This window comes from Manacus candei, unplaced genomic scaffold (genome assembly GCF_025592945.1).
Source record: "Manacus candei isolate 608988 ecotype Guabito, Panama unplaced genomic scaffold, ASM2559294v1 h1tg000159l, whole genome shotgun sequence".
Lineage (NCBI taxonomy): Eukaryota > Metazoa > Chordata > Aves > Passeriformes > Pipridae > Manacus > Manacus candei.
The window spans coordinates 3,810,705-3,838,314 of record NW_026138207.1 but is presented as its reverse complement, the minus strand read 5'-3'; the positions used below and the strand labels follow the sequence as shown (position 1 = coordinate 3,838,314).

General features: G+C 37.5%; 1 protein-coding gene across 1 annotated transcript; it reads right to left on the bottom strand.

Annotated features, from left to right (window-relative positions):
* Window positions 1-2,284: 2,284 nt before the first annotated feature.
* On the bottom strand, window positions 2,285-22,971 carry CDC16 (cell division cycle 16). The gene is made up of 18 exons (XM_051772746.1): window positions 22,808-22,971; window positions 21,860-21,914; window positions 20,845-20,942; window positions 19,801-19,839; window positions 18,851-18,991; window positions 16,861-17,020; window positions 16,118-16,212; window positions 15,346-15,479; window positions 14,233-14,312; window positions 12,601-12,650; window positions 11,869-11,942; window positions 9,836-9,961; window positions 8,922-9,074; window positions 8,261-8,324; window positions 6,498-6,559; window positions 4,327-4,462; window positions 3,687-3,777; window positions 2,285-2,574 (listed from the first exon to the last, which is right to left on the bottom strand). The coding sequence occupies exons 1-18, from the start codon at window positions 22,853-22,855 to the stop codon at window positions 2,309-2,311; spliced, it is 1,872 nt and encodes a 623-aa protein (XP_051628706.1). The 5' UTR covers window positions 22,856-22,971; the 3' UTR covers window positions 2,285-2,308.
* Window positions 22,972-27,610: the final 4,639 nt, after the last annotated feature.

Sequence of the window (27,610 nt, the reverse complement as noted above, 5' to 3'; positions counted from 1 at the left end):
GTCTCTTTTGGGGGCATACTGATAAGTCACCCAACCTGACAGTCCTGAATCCTTGTACCAAGCAGCCAAAGGCAAAAGGCAATGACTTGAAGCAAGAATCAAGAATCTGAGGTTTAGTCAGGCCAAAATTAATAACCAAAGGCCTCATGAGGACAAGGACAATACTCAATTTAACTAGAGCCAGGGTGAATGTCATAATAACCCAGAAAGGCACCAAGCACTATCTAGGAAGCAAAGTCCAGGCAAGAGCAGGACTGGAGCAGGACAGGTGCTGTGAGGTGCAGAAGACTAGAGCAAGCAGGAGCTGCCAGTACAAAAGCAGGGATTTGGATAGAACAAGAGCAGATCAAAACATTGAACAGAATAGAAATGAGGAGAGAGAAACTTTCCCTAAAGTCCTGTCTGAGACACACATCAGAAACCACAAGCTCTAAACTAACTGTAGCTGCCTAAAGGACTGGGAGCCAAGCCAAGCCATATCAAGAATTTCTCTAACATCCAAAAGTGTTGCTCATGGTGTAGGGCACTTTGCATACATTTCTTCCTAGGTAACTTTTAATACAAATAAATGAAGGCTAGCAAAAGCCAGCCCCAAAACCTCTAGCAGATACATGTCAAGGCACAGTGTCACGATATGCTGCCTTTACAGCAATGCCCATGCTCACTATTCCATGTGTTTCTTCCCATTCCTACCATTCTGCCCCACTGATGACAAGTTACACAGCACTGGCTTGCTCTCTTTGAACCTGAGAATTGATCAGATCTAGAAAATGTTTTAAAATGCTGGTCCGGTTCCCTGATTTCATTCACAACATAACCAAACAAACATTTGTACTACCACAGCTAAAGAATCAGCACAAGGGTAAGTAGATTCCTACAGGCAAGGAGGAACACTATAAACCATCACGGCCAACATACCATCAGATCATAACTGGACAATGCAGGAAGAAATATCAACTTTTATCAATCTTTAAAACTATTTGTCAACAAAAATAGTAGTAACATAGAAAAAAGGAAACAATGCAAGATTTATATCCATGTCTGACAGTAAGGCCTGATTTGCTAGAAGACTCTTTTGCCAACTTCCATGTAGAAATTGCCACAATGCCTTACTAGAAAACTAGATTCACATATGCTGGATTAAAAATAATAATGTTCTAGAGAAAAAGAAGTTTGGCTCTTTGAGAATCTATTGGCGATATCCTTCTGGCTACTCTGTGTGCAAAAAGAAGCCTTTGGTGTCACTTTATGCATGAGATGGTCCTGGTTACAATCATTCAGGTTACATAAGCACAGATGTAAAAATAACCATCAAAAGATCCTTTAAAGGATGAGACCTGCCTAACAGAGTAGCTGTTGAGACACACTCATTATAAAGGCTTCAAGAGTGTCCAGGAAAAATCCCCAGTTTACCTCAAAGAAGTCACCTGAACCACACACAAACTACCAGGTTCCAAAAGAAAAGAAACTCCTCTGTATGAACTTTTTTGCCAGCCACAATGAAGGAGAGAGACCTGACGGTGGCCAGGAGATGCATATGCTTCCTAAATGATTAATTTTCCCAACACTCTCCTTGGATACTTTTCCACTTAAGACTCATGGCTTATCCCATGTTTTTCAGGAGAACGTGTGTGAAGTACTTTAGAACTAGGAAGTAAAACATTTTTGTTCACCTTACGTTCTCACGTCTGAGAATATACAGGATTGGTACAGAATTCTACACTTGACGCAGACCCAAATCCCTATGTTTTAACATATGGAAGGGAAACTTGGGCACCTCCAATTCCCTCTGTGAAGCCATAGCACAATTTCCACTGTCCCTGGGACAGAACCAGAATTCTCTACACTCCTGTGTTGGTGCTCATAGGAAAGCAATGGGATCGCCTAGACCCAAGCAGATTTCAACAGTGAGAGTGTGTGCAATTGCTGTTAAAACACAGACTCCTCCCCGAGCTTTTCTGCACTCAATACCCTTGAATTTTAAAGTGCAGTTGTGTCTAAAAACTGAACTAATGTTCAGTAATGCACAGACATGTGCAAAATAGCCAATACCCTGTATACTACAGTACTATGTATATGGCCTGCATCAATGCAATGAAGTCTTCTTGATCCAGATGGGGATTCATGAGAGTGCTATCAGGAAAGGAATATTTATAAAGTAGAAACTATAAAACTCCCAGTGTTAAGTACATAGTTGTTTGAATTAATATAAAAAATAGCAAATTCTTGAAAGTTTAACACCAAAACAAAAATGCTAAAACAAACATACTACACTTAGACAAAATGAACTCTCTACCAGTATTTATGGTCACGTACTATGGTCTGACATTGATGTTTCTAACATCATATCACTTTCATTCATTTCAATCTCAAATGTTTCTTCCAATGGGCGACTGGTATCTGTACTTTTCCTTTGATTTGATGTCTCTAATGTTACTATGCCACTTTCATCCAGAGTTTGTCTTTCTATGTCGAATTCTCTGAAATCCCAGGGAGGTGAAATTATGTTCTTTAATGTCTTCACTGTGTGTACATCAAAGTCATAACATCTTAATTTGTCTTTGATCTCTGTTCCTAGGAAAACAGACAAACCATTAGTTTATTCCGAATGAACACTCCCAAAAACATCTCTCAAAGAAACTGTTATCCAGAAACTACTATAATCCTTTGCTTTCAGATCATCAGGGAACTATTGCTGCTTAATGACTGAAGATGAATAGAGTTGTTCTGAAAAAATCCAGCAGCCTCCTTTTTGAAAAAAGCATAATAGAAGAAGCACTACTCAGATTCAAAAGTCTGTTATGAGATGTAATTGCCAATTCCCTTCCCAATTCTCCAAGGGGCTTTTTTTCTTGTTTAAGTTACACACGGCTTGGTTTGCATTAATGCATATCACATGGCTGCATGGTTCTTCCAGATGTGTTAAATAACTACATATGGAGAACGACAATATTGAGAAGAAACATCTGCTTCAATTGTGCAAAAAATCTGCTGGAAAAGCACTAGAGCACATAGATGGCTTTTACTCTTAAGGCTTCAGCCTTCTTAACATGCTTGACAGAAGATCAACTGTGTTCACTACAGATAAAACACTAAGTTCAATGAAGCAGAAATCTATCACTATAAAGTTGTGGGGGAGGGGGCAGAAAACTTTCACGGAAAATTTAAAACTATGGCAATATAATGTATTACAGTTATGAAGCCCTTTTTTTTGTTACCATATGTAAAGCTGTATTTTTGGAGTCAGAAGAATTCATCCTGTCTCCACAGAGCCAAGTTTTAACATGGTGAAAATGCCTTGCTCTACAGCAGCATTATCACTAGTGCTCTGATTTCCTAACTCTATATCTCTATTTTATTTTTTCCTTATTCCCTTTGGTGTCTAAGCTGCCACAAATCAACATTTTCTATAAAGAAACCATCAAAACCTTCAATGATGAATTGTTTCCTTTCTTTATGCTGGTAAGAATTTACTGTCATGATGCTCACAAGAAACAGTGGTCATCTGCAATTGCTGTGAAATTCTGCATCATTTAGCCATTAAAAAAACAACAAAAAAATCCAATCAAAGGCATACTCTAACTTTGTAAGTTGATGAGGTAGTGGTAGACAGTCTTTCTTGACATAGGAATAACACTCCTCTCAAAGGACTCAATGATTAAGAGTCACAAAGATTAAAGACTTACCAATGTAGGCTTCAGAATCACCAATGTACATTTCTATGCAGTGTCCAAGCATTGTGACTGAAAATGTGTCATCTCTCCTGAGACCAAGGGCCTATTAAAAAAAACAGTAAAAAGTATTTAGTAGCAAATAAAACAGTAGCAGATTTACATCTTAAGTCTGCAGTAGTTCAGTTTGTTATTTTGTTGTTCCACAGTGCTATCTGAGCATAGTCTTCACTCTAAAAGCAAAACATTGCACAACTCAAATAATACCATCACATGAACTCTCTGAAGTAGCAAGCAAGCAAAGCACTGAAGCAAAACCAGAAAAGGCTATAAATACAGACAGAGAAGCATTCAAAAATCATGAGATATATGTTGCTGTAAAATTTCTCCTTTAAGGCATGGTTTGGAAGTATTTGAAATTACTTCAGCTGCATGACAAGCTTATGTACATGAAATGTAAATTGCAATAATGACAATCAAAGTTTGCCAAAGAGGCCATTTTTTAACCTATTTTTTTAAAAAATTAAGATTATAAAATAAACAGTAATTTGGAGGCTGGGAAAAATGCTAGTTCTCTGTTCCAAACCTAAACCAGAACGCAAGAGGTAAATTGGAGAATGTGTGACCAGCACTTTAACTGAAGGCAGTTACGTACCGTATGAAAATAGTCGATGGCGCTTTCAAAGTTGCCCATTAAGCTGTGTATGTAGCCAATGGCAGAGTAAGTAGAAGCATTCTGAGGAATTAATACTAGAGCCTGGCGATGGTATTCCAGTGCTTCTTCATACTTCCTGTTAGGGTTAAATACAGAAGATTGATTAGTAAGTGGAACACAATTGTGCCAGAACTTAAAAATTATTGCTTTATACTCCGAACATAATGTACAAAAGACTCATGGATATTGACAATTTTCTTCCCCAGTGTAATTGAGAAATCATTGTTCTCCTTATGTAGCAAAACAGATGCCTACAGTAGGCCCCATTTGGAGATGATCTTAGCCATCTGATATGGTAAATTGCTTTCCATGCTTAATGCTGCTCATTGTAACATTGGCTTGCTTTCCGTAGCTTTCATTTGCCTCCCTGGGGGAGCGATGGAGCAATACGAGACTGAATTCTGCATCATTCAAACTGAGAAAAGCTCTCTGGGCAGAAATTTCAGAAGCCTGTGCTGCATACACTGGTACTCTTGTCAATTCTATTTTGCTATACTCTCTATCAAAAAAGGAGGTTTACACATACCCATAATTTCTTTCAAATACCAGTCACCTTTTCTTTGAAAATTATCTATTAATTAGACTGATTGTTACATTTGTTATTTTATAAAACAAGGATTAAATGTACACTATGACATTACTATGAGGAATTAAATTGTCACATTTGACATCCCAGTTCCACATTGTTAAAAAGAAAGATAGCAGTTGCCTACTCACAACAAATTTTAATGACTATAGTGATAATGAAATTATGTAAACAGCAACACATGAAGTTGTTAGAGGGCATCAAGTAACAATCGAGGCAGAAAAATTATGCAACTGTTTGCTTGCAGCACAACCCTTTCACGATGCAATTTTATTTTCACTCATAGTATTCACATGTCCAATTGACTACCACTGTATTTTAATATGCTACTTTCAAATTACAACCCCTTAATATTAGTGAGTAGTCATAGATCCAGTAAGTTTTTTCATAATAGCCATATTGTGTATTACAAACTCTATTAAATTAGTTATTACAGAATTTTTAAGTTTTCAAAGCATATGTACAGCTGCCTAAATTCTCAACTTGATTTTCTTGAAAGATGGTTTACAAGGATGCAAAAATATATTAGGTTTGATTTCTGAACCTGAACAAATACTACAATGCAAGTTGTACAAAGAGTGATGTAAGCAGTTACTAACTTACTGTAGAAATTTAAAAAAAAGACAAAAGTAATCATAAACAAAACAAGTATTTGAAAAAACCCTGCAATTATACTCATGAACGGACTCCAGAAGCAGTGCCTTTTGTTTGCTCTTGGCACAAGGAGTAACTATTATATGTTCTTATTTTATAATGAAAATGAAGACTAATTGGCAATTTGAGCACAAAGCAATTACTACCAAAGCCAAAGCAGAAGTACAACTTTCATCTACCATAATCACATTCTCATTAGCAGCTTTGAAAAAAAAATTATAGTATACACCAACTGGGCGATTAAAACCGTGACACTAAAAAAAGAACAAAAAATTGATTGAATAAAAGAAAACACTGGTTAAAGTCAGATTAAGGTAATTAATGAGAAAACATGTCTCTGTGTTAGAACTGTTAAAACTTGCATAGGTACTTTGCACTTTTGCTGTTCATGGAATGGAAACATAAAATGAAATAGTTTTGTTCTACAAAAACATAAAGTAATATTTCCTTGCTGTGTTAATGTGACTAAATATTTCACTTCAATAAGGAAAAGTAAGTACTAAACCAAGCAATTAATTGGCACAAAACCACCTTTATGTTAATTAAATCAGTGGACATATTCCAATATATGAGGACTGAGACAGCAGACAGCTAAAATTCACACCCATACAAAGATCTAAAAGCCTATGATCAAATCTCTATCTAATAAAAATCAGTAATTAAGGAAAGGCTTTTATATTAAGGACTTTAACTTGTGTGTGGTAAACTGGATATAAGGGGCGATTAATATATTTACATTCACAAGCTGATTCAGAGAATCATCTTATAGGGTACTTCTACACTGTTCTCATGTGGTAGATGATATAAATGAGAGAGAAAGCACATTTTTGCAGCATTACAGAAAAATGCAGCTCCAGTAGCCTCTGCTTACTTGAGTTTTCTGCAGACATGTCCTAAGTTGTTCAATAAAGGCTCCCACTTATCAACTGTCACCTGCAAAATAATGCAGCAATTCAAATAACTGCAGCTTCTCAGACTATAACTAAATTTGTCTACTTTAAAAAACCCCCAAACATACAAATGAATAAGGTATTTTATTTATGACCAAGAAAATTATCAGGAACATTTTAAATTCTTTACAAAACACACATTTAAGCCCCAAACCTTGATTCAGTAACTCATTTTTCTATTTTATCCATTCCCCAAAGCCAATTAAAACTTGGGTGCAAACCAAATAGAACTTGTTTTCTACTTAATTAAAAAGAGTCTTAGCTAGGAGCACCGAAGACCCCCTCAAATTAGGTATTTGTAAAACAATCATGAATACTGGAAGTCTTTTTGCTGTCTTCTCCATGGTCTCACTTCATCTGCTCTACATAAATTAGCTCATTTATGAGGAACACAGAAGACAATCTGAGCCAACAAAATCCTTAAAATGCTTTTTACTGAAATTAAAAATAAATTGAGCTTTTGCATTATGAATGTGTTGTTTATAATAATATAATACTACCTTTTGAATCTCTACTTATTTTAGGTGTTTCTCACACTAATTCTAAATATTCATTTGTGTGTTTCCAGATTTCTGGTATTTAGTACTTCTCAATAAACATGAAAAATGCCACATAGAAAAGACTTTATGCATACACATAAATTTAATTCTGGTCTATAAAGCTTATGGCATTGCCACAAACAACATTACAGTTTTAACTAAAACAGAACAAGCCCATTTATATATTGGTGAGCATATAAATTAGTAGCTGCGCAGTTTGTTTTAGTAAATATGTGCCTTGTCCACATGAAGATTTTTAGTTCTTCAGCACTTTCCACTTTATAGCTTACTGTGCTCTAGAAGCAATTTCCTTATATTGATAGGAGATGATTTGTTAACACAGCAGCATGAGGTGATGTCCTCATTAACTAAATTTAAGCTAAAAATTGAGAAAACCTATCTTAAAATTCACAAGAAGCCTGTCACAAGGTGGTACTGCTTTCATTAAGGCATCTTGAATTTCTTTAGTACAATATGTTTCTTTAGACAAGATGATATCTCACAAATAACCATTACTGCCAGTAGGTACACATTTATTTGTACTCCAGCGTGAGGAATCAGGGTTGTAATGGTCAACTTTTGATTCACAAAAGCACCTGAACTACATTTCCTAACAAACCTTTTGCTAGTGATTATTTTGGTTAATTTCAGGAAAGTTAGTTAAGCATCTCTGAGCACATTCCTACTCAGTGTCTCTATCCGGGAGAAAGAAAACAAATCCATACCTACAGGATTATAACCCCACAAAAGTGGAAGTCATTCAAGAAATGGCTAATACTTAAGGTAGCAGAAACCATCGTCATATGTGTACCCAGTTCCACCCTCAGTCAAGAGCAATTGTTCTTCTAAGACCCGGGTCTGAGAATAAGACCTGGATTTCACTCCCCAGTCAGTGCTTATTTTTCTTTTAATTTCATACAGAAAAATACTTTTTGTCTTTTCCTGTAGCACTGAAGATGATACATGACAATTCTCCTCTAAAAACCCAACACACCAATTACAAGTAGGTAGTCCAAGTTTTAAAGTCAAATTTATATTGTATTGCTTTTAACTTAAAATAAGAACAACATAAATTGTCACAAGACATTATAGAATTTGCTAGAGTTTTACAGATTTATAATCCCATATGTTAGTAGGAAAAATACCTCATTTCCAATAGCTTTGATTTTTTCCAGTGCATCAAGGAACCACTTTTCTGCAGTCTTCCAGCTAAGAATTGAGGGGTGGGGAGAAAGAAAATTAAATTAGTGAAGAGTTTTCATTAGCAGTATGAGAAAACTATATTACAAGGAAGAGTTCTTTGATATTATTTCATTTTATGAATGGAATTAGATGTAAAACACAGTAATTTACACTTGGCTATATTTTGCATTGTGGTCCTAAGAAGTCATAAGACAAAGTTTAAAAAATTAGAATCAAACCGAGTATATTGACTAAACACTTCATAGAACTGTTAGGTTTTTTTCCAGAATATATTTGGAACCTTCTGAGCTGATAAAATGTTTTGCTGTACAAAATTTTATAGCATGTGTGCAGATAGATGCCTTCAGGCATGCAACTACATAATGACTGGCACATGGAAGGTAATATTCATCTCTGCATGCTCCTCAAGCATTAAATTCTGTCTTTGTTCAATCTTATACAAGAAGAACAATCTAGAAAGCAAGGGTTTAGGGTAAACACCATCTAGACTAGAACCAAAAGACACTATAGCTCAAAGTAAGTACTTAAGTACACATACTGACACATTACACTTCAGAATAATTCATGTTTAGGATAGTATTTAATCATATTTTGCAAGCTTACTCTCCATTTTGAAATGCTACCACTCCAACTTCATGCATAACAAAAGGATCTTCAGGTGCAATGCTTAAAGCTTGGCTGAAAAACCGTTCAGCTAACTTGGAGTTGTTGGTCAAACCGTATTCCAGTCCAATGTAGAGCATCGGCAAATGACACCTAAAAAACCATAAAACAAACTGCTTGTTTGTTTTTGGGTGGTTACTAGGAATGGAGTTGCAAACTATAAAGAAATGCCAATTGTGTTTGCATATGTTTATGTACAACCAAGTAAAAGCTGATTTAAATGGACTATTAACCTAAAGGGAAGTTTGAAAGATTTTACATCTCTGTAAGTTATTGACAAGAATTTAAACTCCAATACATGACTATAACATGCTCTGGAATTACATGTATTTTCTCAGGGCTTAAGTTAGTTCTGAAGGTTTTTTCTCTAGTTTCCTTTGTACGTTTAATTTACAAATAGAATATGGAAGAAACAATAATTAGATTACATCTACCAATAACCACAATCAAATACAACAGTTTTATATGCAATATTACATTAGTCCACGACTCATTTTACAACCTTCTCCCAGAGCATGAAAGAGCTGTTTAAGATATTACTATACAGCAGTTGATGACCTGGTGTAACAACCATGACTTACAAATTTCATAGAACTGTCAGGTAGAACATAGATTACCTAAATATAAATCTTGACTTTAGAACTTACAGAATCACAACAGCAATCACAAATAATGCAGCTAAATGCAGATGATTAAATTATTTTTTTGTTTGTTTGTTTTTGTTTTTGTTGTTGTTCTCTAACAGATAATTATTCCAAATATATTGCTTCTACCTATTGTTTCAAGGGATATAAATCAATATTCTACACTATCTATGGATATGGATATTCCCGAATATGACATTTTTTACATACCCTTTCATGAGCTGTGCAGCTGTGAAATATGCAGCCATTGCTTGGTCGTGCTCACTCTCAACTGCAAACGAATGCCCGTATGCTATCCATGCAGGTCCATAGGTTCGCTCAAGTGTAGTAGCTTTGCTAAAACACAAGCAAACACATCTGAAATTAAATTTCACCTGCTTCAGATGACTGCTTAGATAGCAGTGCTGGGTCACACAGTTAGGTATCTGTTAAGAAATCACCTGTAATGACCAATGGTAAACAAAGTTAATTTTAAAAGTTCAAACTCTTTAGCACTTAGAAGTTCACACACTGTCATGAATTCATGATTGTATTATTTCTACTACTTCATGGACAGCAGAATTATTTGATATTATTAAACATAAACAGTTATATAGTAGGTGAATTGAATAAAATACAGAAAACATTAGTAGTGACTTATAATGTATTGCAAAATCCTAGCTATACATTTGAAAATAAGTATATGCTAAAAAAAAAAAATCTAAGTTTCACAAGCAGGATATGAAAATACCAAATGAACACTTAGGTTGAATTGTGTCTTGAAATTTTGCTATATAATTGTTCTAGCCTTGAAGACGACAAGTATTTGTCACACCACAGGCCATGCATCAGGGAAGTATGTCACTCAAGTCTCAAGCTGAAAACTGCAACCTGAGCATCAAGACTGCACTCTAGAGTCTTTACATTAAGATGGACTTGACAGGAACATTTGAAAGCTGTATAGATTATTTTCTGAGTCTGAAGACAAGGGCATTCGTAACTAAACAGCTCATGACAAAAGTTTTTCTTAAAAGCTTCTGACATGGAGATCCTACATGCTCCACAAGTAATCTACTCTATTGCTTAACTATCCTTAAACACTTCATTTTTTTCCTAACATTTAATCTAAATTTTGTTTGCCACAGTTAAACTCACTATTTCTCATCACAGCTCCTAGAGAATGGTGTGTTCTCTGTCTCCTGGGACAAAATTTCACATATTCAGACACTTGCATCTTGCCACCCAGGACATACTTGGGTATTCAAGTGTGTCTTTGAGTTTCGTTTCTGAAAACCACTACATAGCCCACACTTGTCCCAGCCTTGTTAGCTGTACACTATCATTCTTCTCCCAGAAATTTAAGCTTCTTGTTACTATTTCACTTTTACCAGATCTCTTTTTCTTTTTGCCAGAACTACGCTGAATTCTGATGTTTTGTTTGTGGGTTTTTTTGTTTGGTTTTCTCTTCAACACATCTATAGACCCTTTCTTTCTGGCTAAGGATGCTTATAGATTTAAAGATGGTTTTTATTTCACCACCAAAACCACGTATGTCACTCAGGACAGCTTCTTGAAGAACTTCACACTGATACTTGTGAGGAATTTAAGCAGTTTACTCATAATAATCAGGCATTTAAAAAGTCTAAATAACTAACCCAAAGGCTTTACCTTTATTGTCTATAAAGGTCTTAAGAAGAAAAATGAAAGTCTTACAAGTTGATTTATGCCTTCTCAGTTTAAGCTTACAGCACCAAAACAAATGCCCTACTTCACAGCAAAGTCCTGCTCTCCAGTGCTGATATTCACTACATATACAGGAGACCTACAGGAAAGAGCATTGACCAAACTTAAAAAGTCCACAGTTGCTTGTGCACAGAAAAAACTAGACAGCCAAGTGTCAGAATTTTCAATCTAATTCTTTCCTTTCAGATACAAAACCTGAGGCCGGGAGAATGCCTGAGTGTCCTCAAACTAAGGACTGAGGCCTGATTACCTAGCTGTAGTTAGCTTGGCAGCATGAGTGAATGCAGGGACTACACCTGCCCATAACAGCCAGGTGACTGCCAAAAGAGATGCTGCATTAGTCTCCATCTTTTTTAAGTATCTAGATGGATGAAATCTAAATTGCCATATCAAAAAAAGGGTGGTAACAAAAGGAATATCTTACTAGTAACCAGTTTAATGAAGGTTCTGTTTATGAGCTTGCAAACAATCACAAACATTAAATATTTATTTAGCAAATGAGCAACAGGAAAAAAAACTACCTGAGATATCTTCTAGCATGTTCATTTTTGTGGCCAACCATGAGATAGTAGCATCCTACTGCAAACCATGACACCTACACATTAAAATCAAAATAGAATATTATTAGATATATCACAGTCATTTTAGTGAAACATCAAAAGAGAGAGACAGATAATAGAGAAGTCAGGAACATTTTCACTGAAATCACAGTCAGCTCTTCAAATTATTTGATGATATATGCTGGCATGTAACTCTTTAACTGGGGCTTGTTCAGCTCTCAAAGAGAGAGCTTAGTGGAAAGCTATCTTCAATTATCTAATGATAAGGAATACAGAAGACAGAGCCAGACTCTCACAGGGGTGCAGTGACAGGATGCGAAGCAATGAGTAAAAGTTGCAACATGAGAAATTCAGATGGAGTCAAAGAAAACTAATTTTCACTGTGAAGGTGATCAAACCCTGGAAAAGGTTTCTCAGAGACGCGTAGATTTTTATTACTGCAGCATATGTTTTAAATTTTTATTCAAAGTTAATAACTCGCACTGAATACCTTTTACAGATACTTTGTTTTAAAAAGAGAACCTTGGTATAAGAAAATTACAATGCATAGAAAATAAAAGGAGTGAAGCATTTTTACAACCTTCATCCAGAAACAGATTTTGAATTCTGTTGCTCAAACTGACTATTACATTACACCTTTTATATGCTTTCACTAAAAATACTACCAGGCAATGAAGGTTTAGAACAACTTACAGGATTATTTGGGTACAAGTCCACCAGTTTGTGAGAAAGATAGAAAAGCTCTACATAATGGGAAGAAACAAGAAAAGAAAATTAAAACACGGTAAAACATTAAGATGTTTCAAGTCTTTCAGCTTTCCATACAAAATATCCAGAACATCCAACATTATTAATTCACAAGTAAACAAAAATGTTTTCTGTTCAGTGGTAATGCTTCGAACTGCCTCAAAAGAGATTTGGTTTTGCAATTAACTAAAAAAAGCCCAACCAAAACAACCCATAAGTATTCACGGCACACAAATAAGCAACTATACTTCCCACCCCTTAAGAATTCTGCAACAATTTAGGTCATTAACATACATTAAAATAAATGCCTGTAGTATTACACTTGAATGTACCTTGTCAAGGTAAAACACTATTGAACTTTCTACATCTAAAAGGTATAACATACTGGCTAGATCCATTTCAAAGTAGAGTCCTGTGCATTAATATGCTGAAAATAGGACAAAAGCAAATAAATTATTATATTACTTAGAATAATTCTAAGTGATTACTTTTCTAATAAAAATAATAATTCTACTTATTGGAATAACTTAATACAGATTTTCTGACAATAGCTGCAGTAATCAGATACAGGGTAACAGTTCTATTGCCTATATGGTTTGAAAAGAAATAGCATTATGGTACATAAAATTTCTATTTCTTCAGAGCACAGTGCTCTTAAACCGATGAGATTGTCCTAGAGCACTTTGAATCAATTCTCAGCTCCAGAAAAATCAAATTTTAAAACAGGCTTAAAAAAATACCAACTTATTTACAAAATGCTTCTTGAGGCAGACTTAGAAGAACAAGCAGATCACCAGCTCGACTTTCAGATGTAGTTAACTGTAAAATAACTGAGAAGTACATTCACTAATCACCAAGAAATGCTAGTACTCCTAATGACCTATTTGCATACATATAATGCACCATCCTCTGAGAGCCTGCACTATTGTATTTTCCATTTGATTTTAAAGACATTCAAGCTTTGATTTGGATGTTTATATGCAGCCTGAAATAAGAAAAAGCTATGCCAGCTGCAAATAAGCTATTATTGTAATTCCAACAAAGGTGTTGCATGATTATTAACTTGTTTGAACTAAAGAGGCCTTCACAACAGCGAGGCAAGGAGAGTCTAGAATCTTAGAAGCTTATCTAGAATACCGGATAAGCATGTCCACCCAAGCATACACAACTGCTGAGGAATTCTTTCTGGTGTCAATTAATATAATTTATTTTTCAGCAGAAAAAGTACACCCAGATACTCTACAAAGATCACCTCAAAACAGAAATCAAAACACAGGAATGAGGCAGTGTAGCTCACTATCCTCCTGGCTATATAGTCCAGTGGTTTAGAGACACTGACACTCATGATCATAAATGAATAAAGACTCTTTGCACAACTACTTCCCCCCAGTCCTGCTGTCAGCTCTGAAATTCCCTTCTTTTCCAGTTACCACTGTTTTCTTGAAACTGCAGGTAGGAAGAAAAATATATGTAACATTTCAAATGGTACATAAGGGGGTTACTTGGCATCTTTAATTCTTTATTAAAATTGAGGCTTTACAGTATTCTGTTGACTCATTAAAATGTTGGGTTTCTTACCATTTGCTTTATTAAGCTCCACAAGTGTCCCTATATGTACAGGTAAACAATTTGCATGGAAGGGATCTTTTTCCATAACTCTAAAAGAAAAAAATTAAAACAAAATCTGCAATGCACATTTCAAAAAATTTAATGTGTTATATGCAAGCTGTTTTTATAGTACGTAATGTTCCGGTTAATTACCACTTTAGGCAAAGAAAACTATTTGTGACTAGGAGGTAACTATTAATGGTGTAATAAAGACTCTCTTCAGACCAGAAAAATAACAATTAATTTAGTTCAACAAAAGAGGAAACCAGAAAATTCTGTCAAGCTGAATATACAATTAGAAAATCAGAATACAATGCACTTTTATTTGCAGGTCACTTCAAATTTAACTATCAGACAGCAAGCAACAACATTTCTGTTCATCTTTTCCATATATGTTGACAGCACTTTCAAGCAATAGTTCTCAAGCTCCTGAGCTTAGCACTAGGCAGTATGCCTTAGGAATCAGACTTTGCTGAGTTGTAGAATTTTGTTTCCTGTTGCATTCAGAAACACAACCACATGTTCAGATTTACAGTAGCTGAGAAGCAAACCAGGGTGGTGTTCTGACCCTTCTGAAAACTGAGCAGCAGTGTATGCCCAGGCTGTATAACAACTGATACACTTGGTCCATCAAAATTAGAAATAACATGCTAACTTTTAAAATTAATAATATATTATCATTAATAACATCATAATTTTTAATCAGCCAGAGAAATCATACTTTCTAACTAACCAACGGATTAGAACCTGCTCATTACAAAGACCAAACAAGAAGCAGGCAGAGAGCAAACAAAACTGAAAGTACCAGAGAAAGGAAGGGATGGTTGAAGGAAAGTGCAGCACAGTGCTGAATAAGTGGAGTTTTGGATACTTCTGGTACATATTATAAAAATAATGTGTCTTGCCAGACACAAGCTACACATTATAAATACCTGAAACATATATAACATATATTCTGAAATACATAGCAAACTGTTATGTATGTCAATCCACTGAACAACAATATTGGCTATAAGTCCAGGCAAAATGATTACACTTCACGATATGAGGAAAAAAACCCTAAAAGTTGCTTTGTATACTTACACTGAAGTAAGCTTGTAACACATTTTGAAATCACAGTTATAATAATGTCTTTCAGCTAAGGATACCACCACGTCTAGGTTTTCTTGAAGACCATCTACTGATTCAGGAATCACTGTCTCACTGGGCTTATTATACTGAAAGTGAAAAGAAACATCGCGTGAAACAAAAACCAATCTAAAATCAGATGATCTAAGTATTAATATTTTTAGTGCTAAAAGAATATTTAAGAAGCACTAAAGTTCTTAAAAATTAAATTTTCAAACTGAAAGTCCATAAAACAGGTATTTGGTAAAATGCTTCTTTACAATGTACTTAAAAGCTCATTTAGAACATGAAAGATGTTTGCCAGGGTCAATATCTTAAGTGTAGGTTGTAGAAGTTAATAATGAGCAATACATAGTTGGTTTTCAGTACTCTCACATTATCTTTGGGAATAAAAAAGTCCGGAATGATGTTGCTATATCGGGTATACTGACATTTTGTCTACATTATTAATGCTCTTTTTCTTGGCATAGAAGTTTCTCAAGAAATAAAGCTTAAGAAACATAAATCAGAATTTCAAGTTGTCACCACACCAGAAAACAAGTATACAGAACACTGTTATACTACTCCATGAAGTGATATGTACTGTATTAAAAATTTTAAAATAGCCAAAAATTACAAAGCCCTTATTTATTTCAATGTTCACAATAAATGGGATACAAGAAACTTTACACCCAAAGTCAAGACTTTCAATCAGTTCTCCAGCTTTTTAGTCAGTTTGGGGATTTACCTTTTTCAATTTATTCTCAAATAAAAAGTGAAGCAATTCCTGTTCTTCTTCTGTACATTGTCTACTAAGAGGTAGAGATTCAAGAAGTTCTTTTTCTGGAAGAATTAAAAACAATCAAAGTGGTCATATTACAGAATAAACAGCAAGATACAACATTTTAAGAACTTAGAGATGCAAAGAACTTTATACTGGTCATCCCAACAGGGAAGATAACAGCACAGATACATTGAAACAGATAATACTACTAATGATGGAAATTAAGGAGTGAATTCTTAGTTTTGACTTCTACACTGTTAAATAAATTTTAATGAAGATGAGATAACACACCACTGTTTTCATGTACTCTGCATGTCAAATTTTATCACTTAGAATGCTCTGTTAATCAACACCTGCTATAACTAAGCAAACACCAGCAGGGTTTCATGGATTCAAAGCTATGAAGTTGAGAACACAGGTAAAAACATTGTTTAGGCTGGACAAAGAGCATGAGAGCTTCCGGAGCTAACAAACAGGAATGCTGGGTTACTTTGTTTCTTTCAGCTCTTAGCACTGCAAGACTGAAAAAGATCAAATGCAAATTTGCACAGATCATAATTTTCACTCATTTCATACATTTTCTATTATTTGAATTATTATTTTGAAGTCTGCTATTTGTTTTATGGTTTTAATTTTAACCTAGGAAAACGCATATTGAAAAAGCAGGTAAATTTCACTTGTACTTGAGAAATACTTTCTATCCAAACCTTCTTGTGCTGTCAGCATATGGTGTGACGTTAAAAGATCAAATGCTTCAAAGCAGTAAACATCAAGCTTCAAAGCCTCTTTGTAGCTGTAAGTTGCCAGGGCTCTATTATCCAAAGCATCATAGATCTTCCCTCGCAAAAGGCATATAGAGCTCTTGATCTGGTGGAAAAGCAGGACTGGAAGTCAGAGACTGAATCAATGTTTACCATTTGGTTTTGAGCACAAATCAAATGGGCTACCTGGAAACTAAAAAGCATTTCATGCATGATAGAACCTGGTCTTCTAGTGCTGTTTTTAAATAAAAAAATGTTTCTGCTATCTCAAAAAATTTCAAAAGAATGCTCCGTCAGGTTATCTAACAAACACATGCTTGAAATAAGCAATTGAAGGTTAGAATTTATCTTTTCTACTTCTGGCATCCAGCTCTCTGATACTGAGTTGTAAGCTAATAATACTCACAGAGAAACTGTCACTTCTAAAAGCAATTCTTTGTTGACCATTAAACCACATATTTCATGCAAGACATGAAAAAGGCCAAATCTGTGGACTCAACTCTTCTGAGCAGAAATATATATCCTTCCTTTCAATCCAAAACAAAGATGTTCCAGAAATTAAAGCAGTGAAAGATTATTATTAGCACAGTTGTGCTAAAATGTCTAATAGCTAACATGTTCTTTCAAAATTCCCTAGATGGGTATTCAGTACAGTCAGAAGGCCACAGAAGCGTCAGCAAAAGAGAAGGTTAGCACATTACCCATCTCTATCACCAGACTAAACAGACTGATCCAACTCTCCGAGTTCCCGCATCAGAAACAGAGCAGCTGCATCAACAACGAATAAACCTCAGGAAACTTTTAAAGCAGTAACACTGTAACCAGCTCAGAGATCAGTCACTCAGTCTGTAGCGTCTGTGCAAACTAGGGAGAATTTTGAGCTAATATTTCTTGTGGCAGTACCCATTTCAGTAGTTCTCTCCTTTGGCAAACCAAACCCATTCTCTTCCTAGTGAACTGCATTATCACAAGCATTTCTGAAGGTAAAGACTGACAAAGTCAAGTTTTTTGGCTGGATTACTTTTCAGTCAAAAGAGTTTCCCAATTTACTTCAATAATCAGCCAACAAAACACCAGGGCCAGAGTATCGTGAAACAGAGAGCAAGAATAAACAGCCAAAGCTGAGGACTTCTTCCTTTGCTTGCAGTGGTAGTTTAAACATTCCCAATAAATAGATGCACCACAGTCACGTAGTCTAAGCTACTTCTCCTTAAAAACCATTATATCAGCATTAGATCAGTCCACATCAACAATTTAACTCACTTTGCTACTTCAGTCTTACAGGGAAAACACCACCTATCAATCGTCTTCACTGTAGTTTCAGCTAATAAATTTCAATTTGTAACTCTGAAACTGAAGACTCTTCACAGACCATTCAGCCTACACGTGGTACTCATCCATTTTAACTGTCTGCCTATGCAGGATTTTTTCACTAAGCTTCAAAAACTTCACCTTTACATCACGTAGTTTTCACAAGTGTGATCAAAAAATGTTCCACTGAGAATAACACTCGAGTGATTATGAAGTATTTCATTAAAAATAACCAGAGAAGAAAACTTGCTTTGTTATCTCAGAACCTTCAGCCCAATTGAAAGGAATGTTAGCTCACATTATTAAGACTGAAATTGCAGCATGGAGATAAAAGACTGTAAAAAACAACACTAGATCATGAAGTTCCTGCAAAGTGTCTGCAAATAATTTATGGGAAGTTGTCAAAGAGCACTCTTTATTTTTGCAAACCAAGTTACTTCCATACAGGAAGTTAACACATGATCTGTGACTGAAAAGAGAATAATTCAGCATTTTTAAAAATTATGTTATCTGAAAAAGGAAGCTTAAAATGCACTTTCAGATTCAACAGCTGTAAAATCACTTTCTAACTTCACGCATTATTTTTCTCAGTTATAAAAATATCTGTTTAAATACTGTCACTTACAGAGGATTGTGACATCTCCCAGTCTGTGGTAGAATCTTTCAATCCGCTTTCATCCTTCAAGTACTTTTCAAAAAGTCGTTTGTTGATTGGCTCCTCCATATCAAGAATATCCAGGGCCTGCTGATGCTCTTTTGCAGCATACTAACCAAACATGTACATGTAAAAAACAAGGTTGGGTTTTGAATAATCTGTACATAAAGCAACAATAAACACAGCATCATGTTTCAAAGGCACAGATTGTTACAACCAGTTTTAATTTTATCAGCAAGTTTTTCATGCATGCATATGCTTAATTGGCCATATGTCATTTTATAATTGCAGTCAACTGTTTTACTGGTCACTTATAATATGCAAAAAAAATATAAAATGAGCACCTCCAGAAAAATCTATTATTCAGTATTATGCAATCAGAGAAATGGATACACTCCTAAAAACAGTTAACACAGGCTTTAATAAACTACCATCATCTTATTCTATAAGCTGCACATTATTCTATGTCTACATTTAATCTACCAGTTGGTTCAGTTGTCTCTGTGAAAGCACCGTATTTCACTATTTATGTATCCCATTTTATACAGATGCATAAAGCTATTAACTATAGTTATATGACCATAAATCACATCTCCTCTGGTCAGATTACAACCAACCCATTAAAAATGAAAACATGAAGACATGAGACAAAAAAGGTTCATGTTCTTCCCCCACAAAATATTAGAGGACTATTTCCTGGAAAAAAAGTCAGTTGGATTTCTTCACAGTAGTACTAGAATGGATACCACAGTAACCAAAAACACTGCAAGTTAAAGAACGAAATCAACTGTCACAAAAATTAAACCTGTTATTCCAGTGAATATAAACGTCTACATTGCCTTTCAGGTACCTAATCTTCCCAAGATGTGTCTTTCATTTAATTTGGTTTGCTTCCAATAGTGGTTAAAATGTGTACTCACATGACATCTAGCTGCAAGGTAGCGACACGCTTCATATAACTGAAAGAGAAGTTTCATACATAACAGTTACAAAGAGAAAGCATGTTTACTTACACTGCTAGACTCCGTTTTGCTCTCTCCTTTTTCACTTCTATGGCCTCTTCACCCCTTTTGCCACCAAAAGTGTTTCCTGACCAACATGACTAAGTCTGTAACATTTCCTCTACTACTAAACTCTCAAAGGACATTTAATTCACTGTTTCCTTCCCCACTCATTATCAGAGTGGAAGGACAATTGAAACAACTACATCTGAATCATAGAATCATAGAATCAGATGGGTTGGAAGGGACCTCCGAGATCATCAAGTCCAACCCTTGATCCACTAACACTGTGGTTCCCAGACCATGGCACTGAGTGCCACATCCAGTCTTGTCTTAAAAACCTCCAGGGACGGAGAATCCACCACTTCCCTGGGCAACCCATTGCAATGTCTGATTACCCTCTCTGTAAAGGAATTCTTTCTAATATCTAACCTAAACCTCCCCTGGCACAGCTTAAGACCATGCCCTCTTGTCTTGCTGATAGTTGCCTGGGAGAAGAGACCAACCGCCACCTGGTTACAACCTCCTTTCAGGGAGTTGTAGAGTGATGAGGTCTCCCCTGAGCCTCTTCTTCTCCAGGCTGAACAGCCCCAGCTCCCTCAGCCTCTCCTCATAGGACTTGTGCTTGAGTCTCTTCACCAGCCGAGTTGCTCTCCTCTGGACCTGCTCCAGGACCTCAGTATCCTTCCTGAAGTTGCACTCCTCCTTCCCATACCTACTGCAGTTACATTCTCGGACCCCTTCTCTTTTCTGGGACCCTATCTGGGGACAACACTTTCAATCTGACCAATATAAAGGGGGCCATATAACCTACATCATGCAGGGCCACATAAACTATATCATGTAATTTTTCAAATTACTTTTCCCATAAATGTTATCCTCTGATGGAAGAAGTCCCTGTGGTTAGCAGCAGAGGTTTAAAAGAGGGCTAACATTAGTAATTCTTTGATTAAAATGACTTACCTTATCCAACTTACGTGATCGAAGGGCATGTGCTGCCCTGTGATACTGAGCTGTTAGGTAAAGACATTGGGCCAGCCAGTAAATATCTTGTGGTTCCTCTAAAATAAAAGAACAAATTATAAACCATTAAATTACAATATATCTTTAAACACTTTCATACAGAATATTCACTTTTGCTTCACTAGAGAAGTACTTTTTCCCTATTCCAGCATTCCAATGAGTTATAAAGTTTTATTTTTATATACAAGTACGTATAAACAACTCATCTACTACTGAGAGACTAAAATGAAAAAATAATCAGATTTTAACTTCGAAGACATCAGATAGTGCACTGGACAGTGAAAACAAAGACTGTCATTCTAGAGGTTTGACATGAAAAGGAGACAGTGATACGATGATACAGATCTAAAAAAGCAGCAGTTACAAGTTACCCTGCCCTTGGACACACGGCAGAAAAAAAAACAACCCAAAATTGTCTTTCTCAAAAAAAAAGATCAGTGAGAATCTATCAACAGTGAAAGCACTAGCCTTCTGCAGCTTGATGTTACGATTCCAGAAGGACAGCTCAGTACCCTCCTACTTTAATGGCAACCAAAGCCTTTGTGGGATCAAGCCCCCAGAATCATTTTACGTGTAACTGGCCCATGGCCATAGACAGACACTGGCAACCAGCATCATCTCCCTTTGTAAACCTGCAGTCTACTTGTCACCCAGGACAATCATGAGTCCTGCAGGAAACCACCGTGGTCTCTTGTATCTTTTGCTTTTTTTTTTTTTGATTCTTAAGGTAGGCAAACCTTAAGGTTTGGCCAAACATTAATTTTAGCACAAAGTTCAAAAGGGAAGGAAGATGAGCTCTGCTCTATTTGGAAAAATACCATTCCAAGGATCACAAAAAAGGACTTATACCAAACTCAGAACTACAAGATTTATACAATTATTTATTTCAAAACCTTCAAAACAGAACACTATCGGAAAAAAGTTAACAAAAACAAAGATTAAAGCAACCACTTACCATGAGAGAGTGAAGCTACTTTGTCAGCCCAAAACAGGGCACTTTGATACTGCTGCTGTAAAAGCATGACAGAAATAATTAGTATTCTTTTGGTGTTAGCTTTTGACTAGACCAGGTTGCTCAAAGCCCCATGCAACCTGGCCTTGAAGACTTTCAGGGATGGGGCATCCACAGCTTTTCTTGGCAACCTGTCCCAGTGCCTCACCCGCCTCACAGCAAAGAATTTCTTCCTAATATATCATATAAACCTACGCTCTTTCATTTAGAATCCATTCCCCCTTGCAATGATCATAGAACCATTAAGTTTGGAAAAGATCTCCGAGATCATCAAGTCCAACTGCCGACCGAACTCCACTGTGACAATTAAACGACGTGGCCAAGTGCCACGTCCGCTCAGTTTTTGAACACTCCCAGGGATGGTGACTTCATCACCTGGGGAGCCTGTTCCGATGCTTAACCGCGGTTTCAGTGAAGCGATTTTTTTTTTCTAATATCCAAACTGAGCTTGCCCTGGTGCAACCTGGGGTCGTCTCCTGCCCAAGGTAAGCCCGGCACAGCTTGCACAACCCAGCAGGGCGAGATCCTGAAAATATGCCTTCGTTTTATAGCTACTCTACAGCTGGCTGTCCTCTTCCCCCTCCTCCTCCTCCTCCTCCACGCGAGGAAGGCATCAGGAAAATCCACCAGGAGGCCCCGGCTCCCACTGGAGACCGCACAGGCGGCGCTTCCGGCCCGCCGCACCCCTCTCCCACTGCCACTCCCTCCCCTTCCAGGGAAAACGGGGCATAATTACAAAATTAACACCCTCTCCGCCGCCGCAGCGCCCGGCACCGCTGCTCGCCCCGCCCCAGTCTCTCTCTTTGCGGGAGCCGCGCCGAGAGCGCCTTTTCCTCGGGGAAAGCCCGCGGGCCCGCCGTCCCTTGCCCGCTGCCCCCGCCGGGCGCTCACCTGGTCGATGTAGTGCCGCACGCGCTTCCTGAGCCGCTCCAGGTTCATCCTCGCTCCCGTGCTGCCCCTGGATCGGGATCCCGGAGCCGCCGAGGGACCGCGGGCCGCCCGCCGGTGCAGCGCCCAAACCCGCCCCTCGCCTGCCTTCCCTCCCTCCCGCCCGGAAACAGCGCCCCGAGCGCGGCGTTCCGGGGGAGGGGACATCCCCCCGCGCGGGCCGCTGGCCCCACACCCCAGTAAATAAATTAATTCTGAGACTTTTCTCTGCAGTCCATCCCCGGCAAATTTATTCTTAGGGACTTCCTCGCAGTTTCGAAGTGAAGAACTGTCTCTGCCAGATTGCCAGCAGGCTTGAGGTGAAAATATTCCCCCAGGACTTAGCAGCGATGGTGGATGGTGTGCCGGGAGGTTTCCTACGAGTCCTGCATCACCCAGTCATTTTTGGTACCACACAGCTTAGGGAATCATTCTCCACTGCTGAAACGTGTCAGCCCTCACTACTGAAAGCCAAGTAACATAAACCATTAAGTTACCTGATTTGAAGTAATTCAGGTGCCAGGCAATACACCTTGGAGCAGGTGTGCCTGGGACAAGGAGAGCAATCACCTGTGTTCGCTTGGATGAAGAAGGAAGACCTGTGTCACGGTTACAATGTGGAGAAGGCCACAAAGGCCGCAGGTGGTCAGAAGCAGCCTCCGTTTGAGAGAAATGGATCCATGTGCCCTTTCTTGATCTATTTGCAGTAGCTGCACTTTGATGGTAAACCTCTTTGATTTTAGTGATTTCCTCCAGTTATTAGTCAGGTCACCTTTTTGCCTCACACTGTGTCACTCTTTAGGAGCTGATTCTTCTCTGAGCTGTTGAGTGCGTGTGCTGCAGATGGCAGATACTTGTTTTATGCCTGCAGTAGCACATAGATTTATTTTTCTTTTTTTTCTTTAACTGCATTTGTATGTCTGCTCCTTTTTCATGTTTTGGTAACCAAAGCATTTTGCTTGGAGGAAAGCAAAATCCTTGTTCATCTTTCCATTAGAACACATAGTCAAGAGACTAATCCTTTTGATAGTGGTTTCTTTAGCACCAACAGTCCTATCTAGGGGGCTTTATCATAATTTTCAACTTCCCTAAAGATGCTTTTCGGGTGTACAAATAGTTTCCATGGCAGGATGCAATCAAGCTTTTGTACCTTCAACGCTCTGAAACTTGTGGATTATTATGACTGCTACCAATCCACTCATTGTATTTGTTGGTCTAAAAACTCTTTGAAATTAGTATGGTTAATAGCATATCTATTCATCAGCTTTTGGATCTTTGAGCGAGAACTTGATAACATTTAGAAACTACTGAGTGATGGAACCCATTACTTGGTCATAAGTGGTGCATTTCCGTCAGACTAGGTGTAATAGTAACTCACCAGAGCTCAATGACTTCTGTTCAGTATGAGACAACAGGGCAGAAAACTGCAGTAACTCAAAGAAAACAGGATGAATTTAAAAATCACAGAATCATAGAATGGTTTGGGTTGGAAGGGACCTCCAAAGATCATCTAGTTCTAACTTCCTGCCATGGACAGGGACACTTTCCACTAGACCAGATTGCTCAGAGCCCCATCCAACCTGACCTTGAATATTTCCAGGGATGGAGCTTCCATAACTTCTCTGAGCAACCTGTTCCAGTGCCTCACCACCTTCATAATAAAATATTTCTTCCTTATGTCTAGTCTGAATCTATGGTCTTTTAATTTAAATATCTCAGTAGAAAAACCAAGTTTGAAATATTAGAAATGCAGACAAAAAATTAAACAAAATATGAAAATTAGGAGTTGGTGCTAACCACTGAGATTAAGTCTTGGCTGGGGAAATGAAAAAAGATGCACAGGAAGTGTGGGGGTTGGAAGAGAAGAAAACGCTCTTAGTGGGGATGGGTGACGGTTAAGAACAGCCATAGTCACAGGGAGCTGCTCTGCAGCACAGAGAGGACTTGTGATCTGTAGGATCTTGGAGGGGCCCAGGAAACACTCTATGAAGGTGAGGAAACAGGTACAGAAACGCACGTAGAGAATGCTGTTACTTTGTTAGTATCTATCTAGTTCTTCTGCTATCAATGCAGAGTACATCATCTCATGTTGCTCCATAATGTCTGTGTGTTATGTGCTGCTTTCTCATGTTCTCCTGAAAATTCATCTTGTCTGAGTGAGCTGTTTCTGGGACTGGAGCTTGGAGAAAGGTTTGCTTCAGCTATACTGGCACACTACAGCAGTACTGCTCCAGTGGCTCTGCTGGGGTGGGCTCCAGTCCCATTTCTTCAATGGGAAGCTGATCTGACATCAGTGCTCGTGAAGTGGGTGGTCACTCAAAGAGAAAATCCTTTATCTGGATAGACTTCACTGGGAGTTATGTGGGTGTGTGGTCAAATAGATAGGGCTGACACATGGTGCTGTGAAGAGCAAGATCTTAGTGAACTGGTGATTGAGGCTTAAAAATTATTTTAGGTGTGAAATTAGGGAGAAATTTGAATTTTAAGTAGTTTCAAATAATAACATAAGTTTCTCTTTCAGATTCAGAACTAGGAGCCAGCAAAACTACTCTAATGGTTAAATGGTGTTGATATACCTACTGTTTTGCTAACAGTGCTTTTAATGGTTGTGAAGCTATGGAGAGTTGGTTAAAACAAACTGATTTACAAAATTTGCACTCGAGTATCTTAAATCTTAAGAGGAAGGGGAGGGCTCCACAGTCATATTAAAACTTTCTCACTTTGTGGAACTTTCCATATTTTTATCTACTTTCAGATATCTTTTTTCTTTTGTTCTAAAAATACCTATAGGTACCATATGTGCTGGTGCTATCACATAGCTTCCTCCTGATGCTTTTGAGTTACTGTTTCCAAGTGAGATTGATGCTTGCACAGGTATTTTGATATAATTACAGAATGGTTTGGGTTACAAGCGACTTTTAAGGTCATCTAGTTCTACCACCCCTGCCATGGGCACGGACACCTTCCACTAGGCCAGGTAAACTTGATCAAGTTAAAATAAGTATGTTTACTTTCAGTTTGTACATTAAAAAAGTTTTATTTGAGATTGAAAAAGCATCCTTGTTTCTGGCTTGAGAACTGTAACTGAAGTGAGGCCTCTGAAGCAAGGGTGTGTGTTGAGGTGGGAGAAGTTCCCTGAACGGATGTCAATCTTTCTGGGAAGGTTTCAGAGATGGCCCCTAACTCAGCTGTTTTGTACAGATAAGTGGAAAAAGTGAATGACCTTTTACTCTCCTCATTTCAAAATTTCTCTTCTTGATCCCTGCAAGCCCAAGCCACATGGATTCCTGTTTCCAACGCTGTATACAAGTACTGCAGACCTGCCAGGGTGCAACCCTTGGCAATGGCCACTTTACAGAGGCCAAGTATCTGAATTGCTCCCATGGCAGGACTCCCTCTCTGCTGCCTGCAGCATGGCTAAACTGGGAGAAAGGTGTTATTTTGATTTTGGTCTCTTTGATTTTGGTCTAAAAAAAGTGAATCTGGAAATGGACTGAACTTGATCAACTGAGAAGATCTGTGGCGTGCATGAAGGGGAAAAAGGATGAAAAGCAAAGCAATTGCCTTTTTATTTTCTCTCCCAACAGTGTTCTTCAATTATCTTACAGAATTCTTGCCTTTTCATGTAGAAATTTATCATCTCTTCTACTTCTAGGCTTAATAGCATGACATTACTTTCTGTACCTGATCTTTTACTTGATTGCCCACCATGAACTGCATAAGCTGTCAAGAACACAATCTGCAATTAAACTGTGTCTTTATTTAATTTTTCTACTTCTTATTTTAGCTTGACTTACACAACTGTGCTGCAAATCAGTCCTGCCTCTTCCACAACATTTCACCCATTAGTCACTGTCAAGCAAGTTTGACAGTTCTCCAGTAACAAAGTCAGTTCCTACAAGTTTTGTGGAAGTCAGTGTCAAGATTAGAGACACGTGGACAGACAAGTGCCCCCTTCCCATCAAGGAAGGCTACAGCTTCAACTAAGAAGTTACCTGCTCCTTTTGGCCTGCTGGCAGTCCAGTGAGGACATGTATGGCTCTGGATCACAATCAGAGATTGTGTCAGGAGGCCGCAAGGACATGAGAGGACATGGACTAAAGGTACTGTGAAAAAAGGTAAGCTGGGTCTTGGCAAATCATTTGTGGGGGTGTGTGGGTCCATCCATAAGAAACCTGCCTTTGTTGGATCTGCTCTTGTAGAACACTCTTTGCCCTGTGGTTATCTATGTGATGCAAACCTATTGCAGTGACATAAAAAATCTTGGTATTTTTGTTTGTTCTCTGCTGCAGATTTTTATTCATTGCAGTGGTGATGAGTGAGACCCATTGATCATATCAAAATAACCAAGATCACACTTGGCTTTGTTTTTTCTAAGAGTTTAATTTTAAAAGAGTGGCCTTTTTCATGCTAATTTCTCTCCTTCATACATGCACTACTACTCCACTATGGCTAGCAGAGGTGACTAGGATAAGCTTAAGGATGTGTAATCCTTCTTGCTCGGGAGTCAAAAAAGAGAAATCTGTTTTAAGGAAATGAAGAAAACACAATTTTATTTTTGCTTTTTCGTGCTGCTCACAATAAAATGTAAAGCCTTCAGGATAAATTTTAACACTGAGAAATAAATAAATATTTACATTACAAAAAGTGACTTTTATTACAAAACTGTGCTACTGACTACAGTTAGGCTCTTCTATGTAAGTTTACAGAAATTGTGAGAGTATGTGTAGAAGTAAGACTTAGCCCTAAGAGTTATTTTTTGCTTCG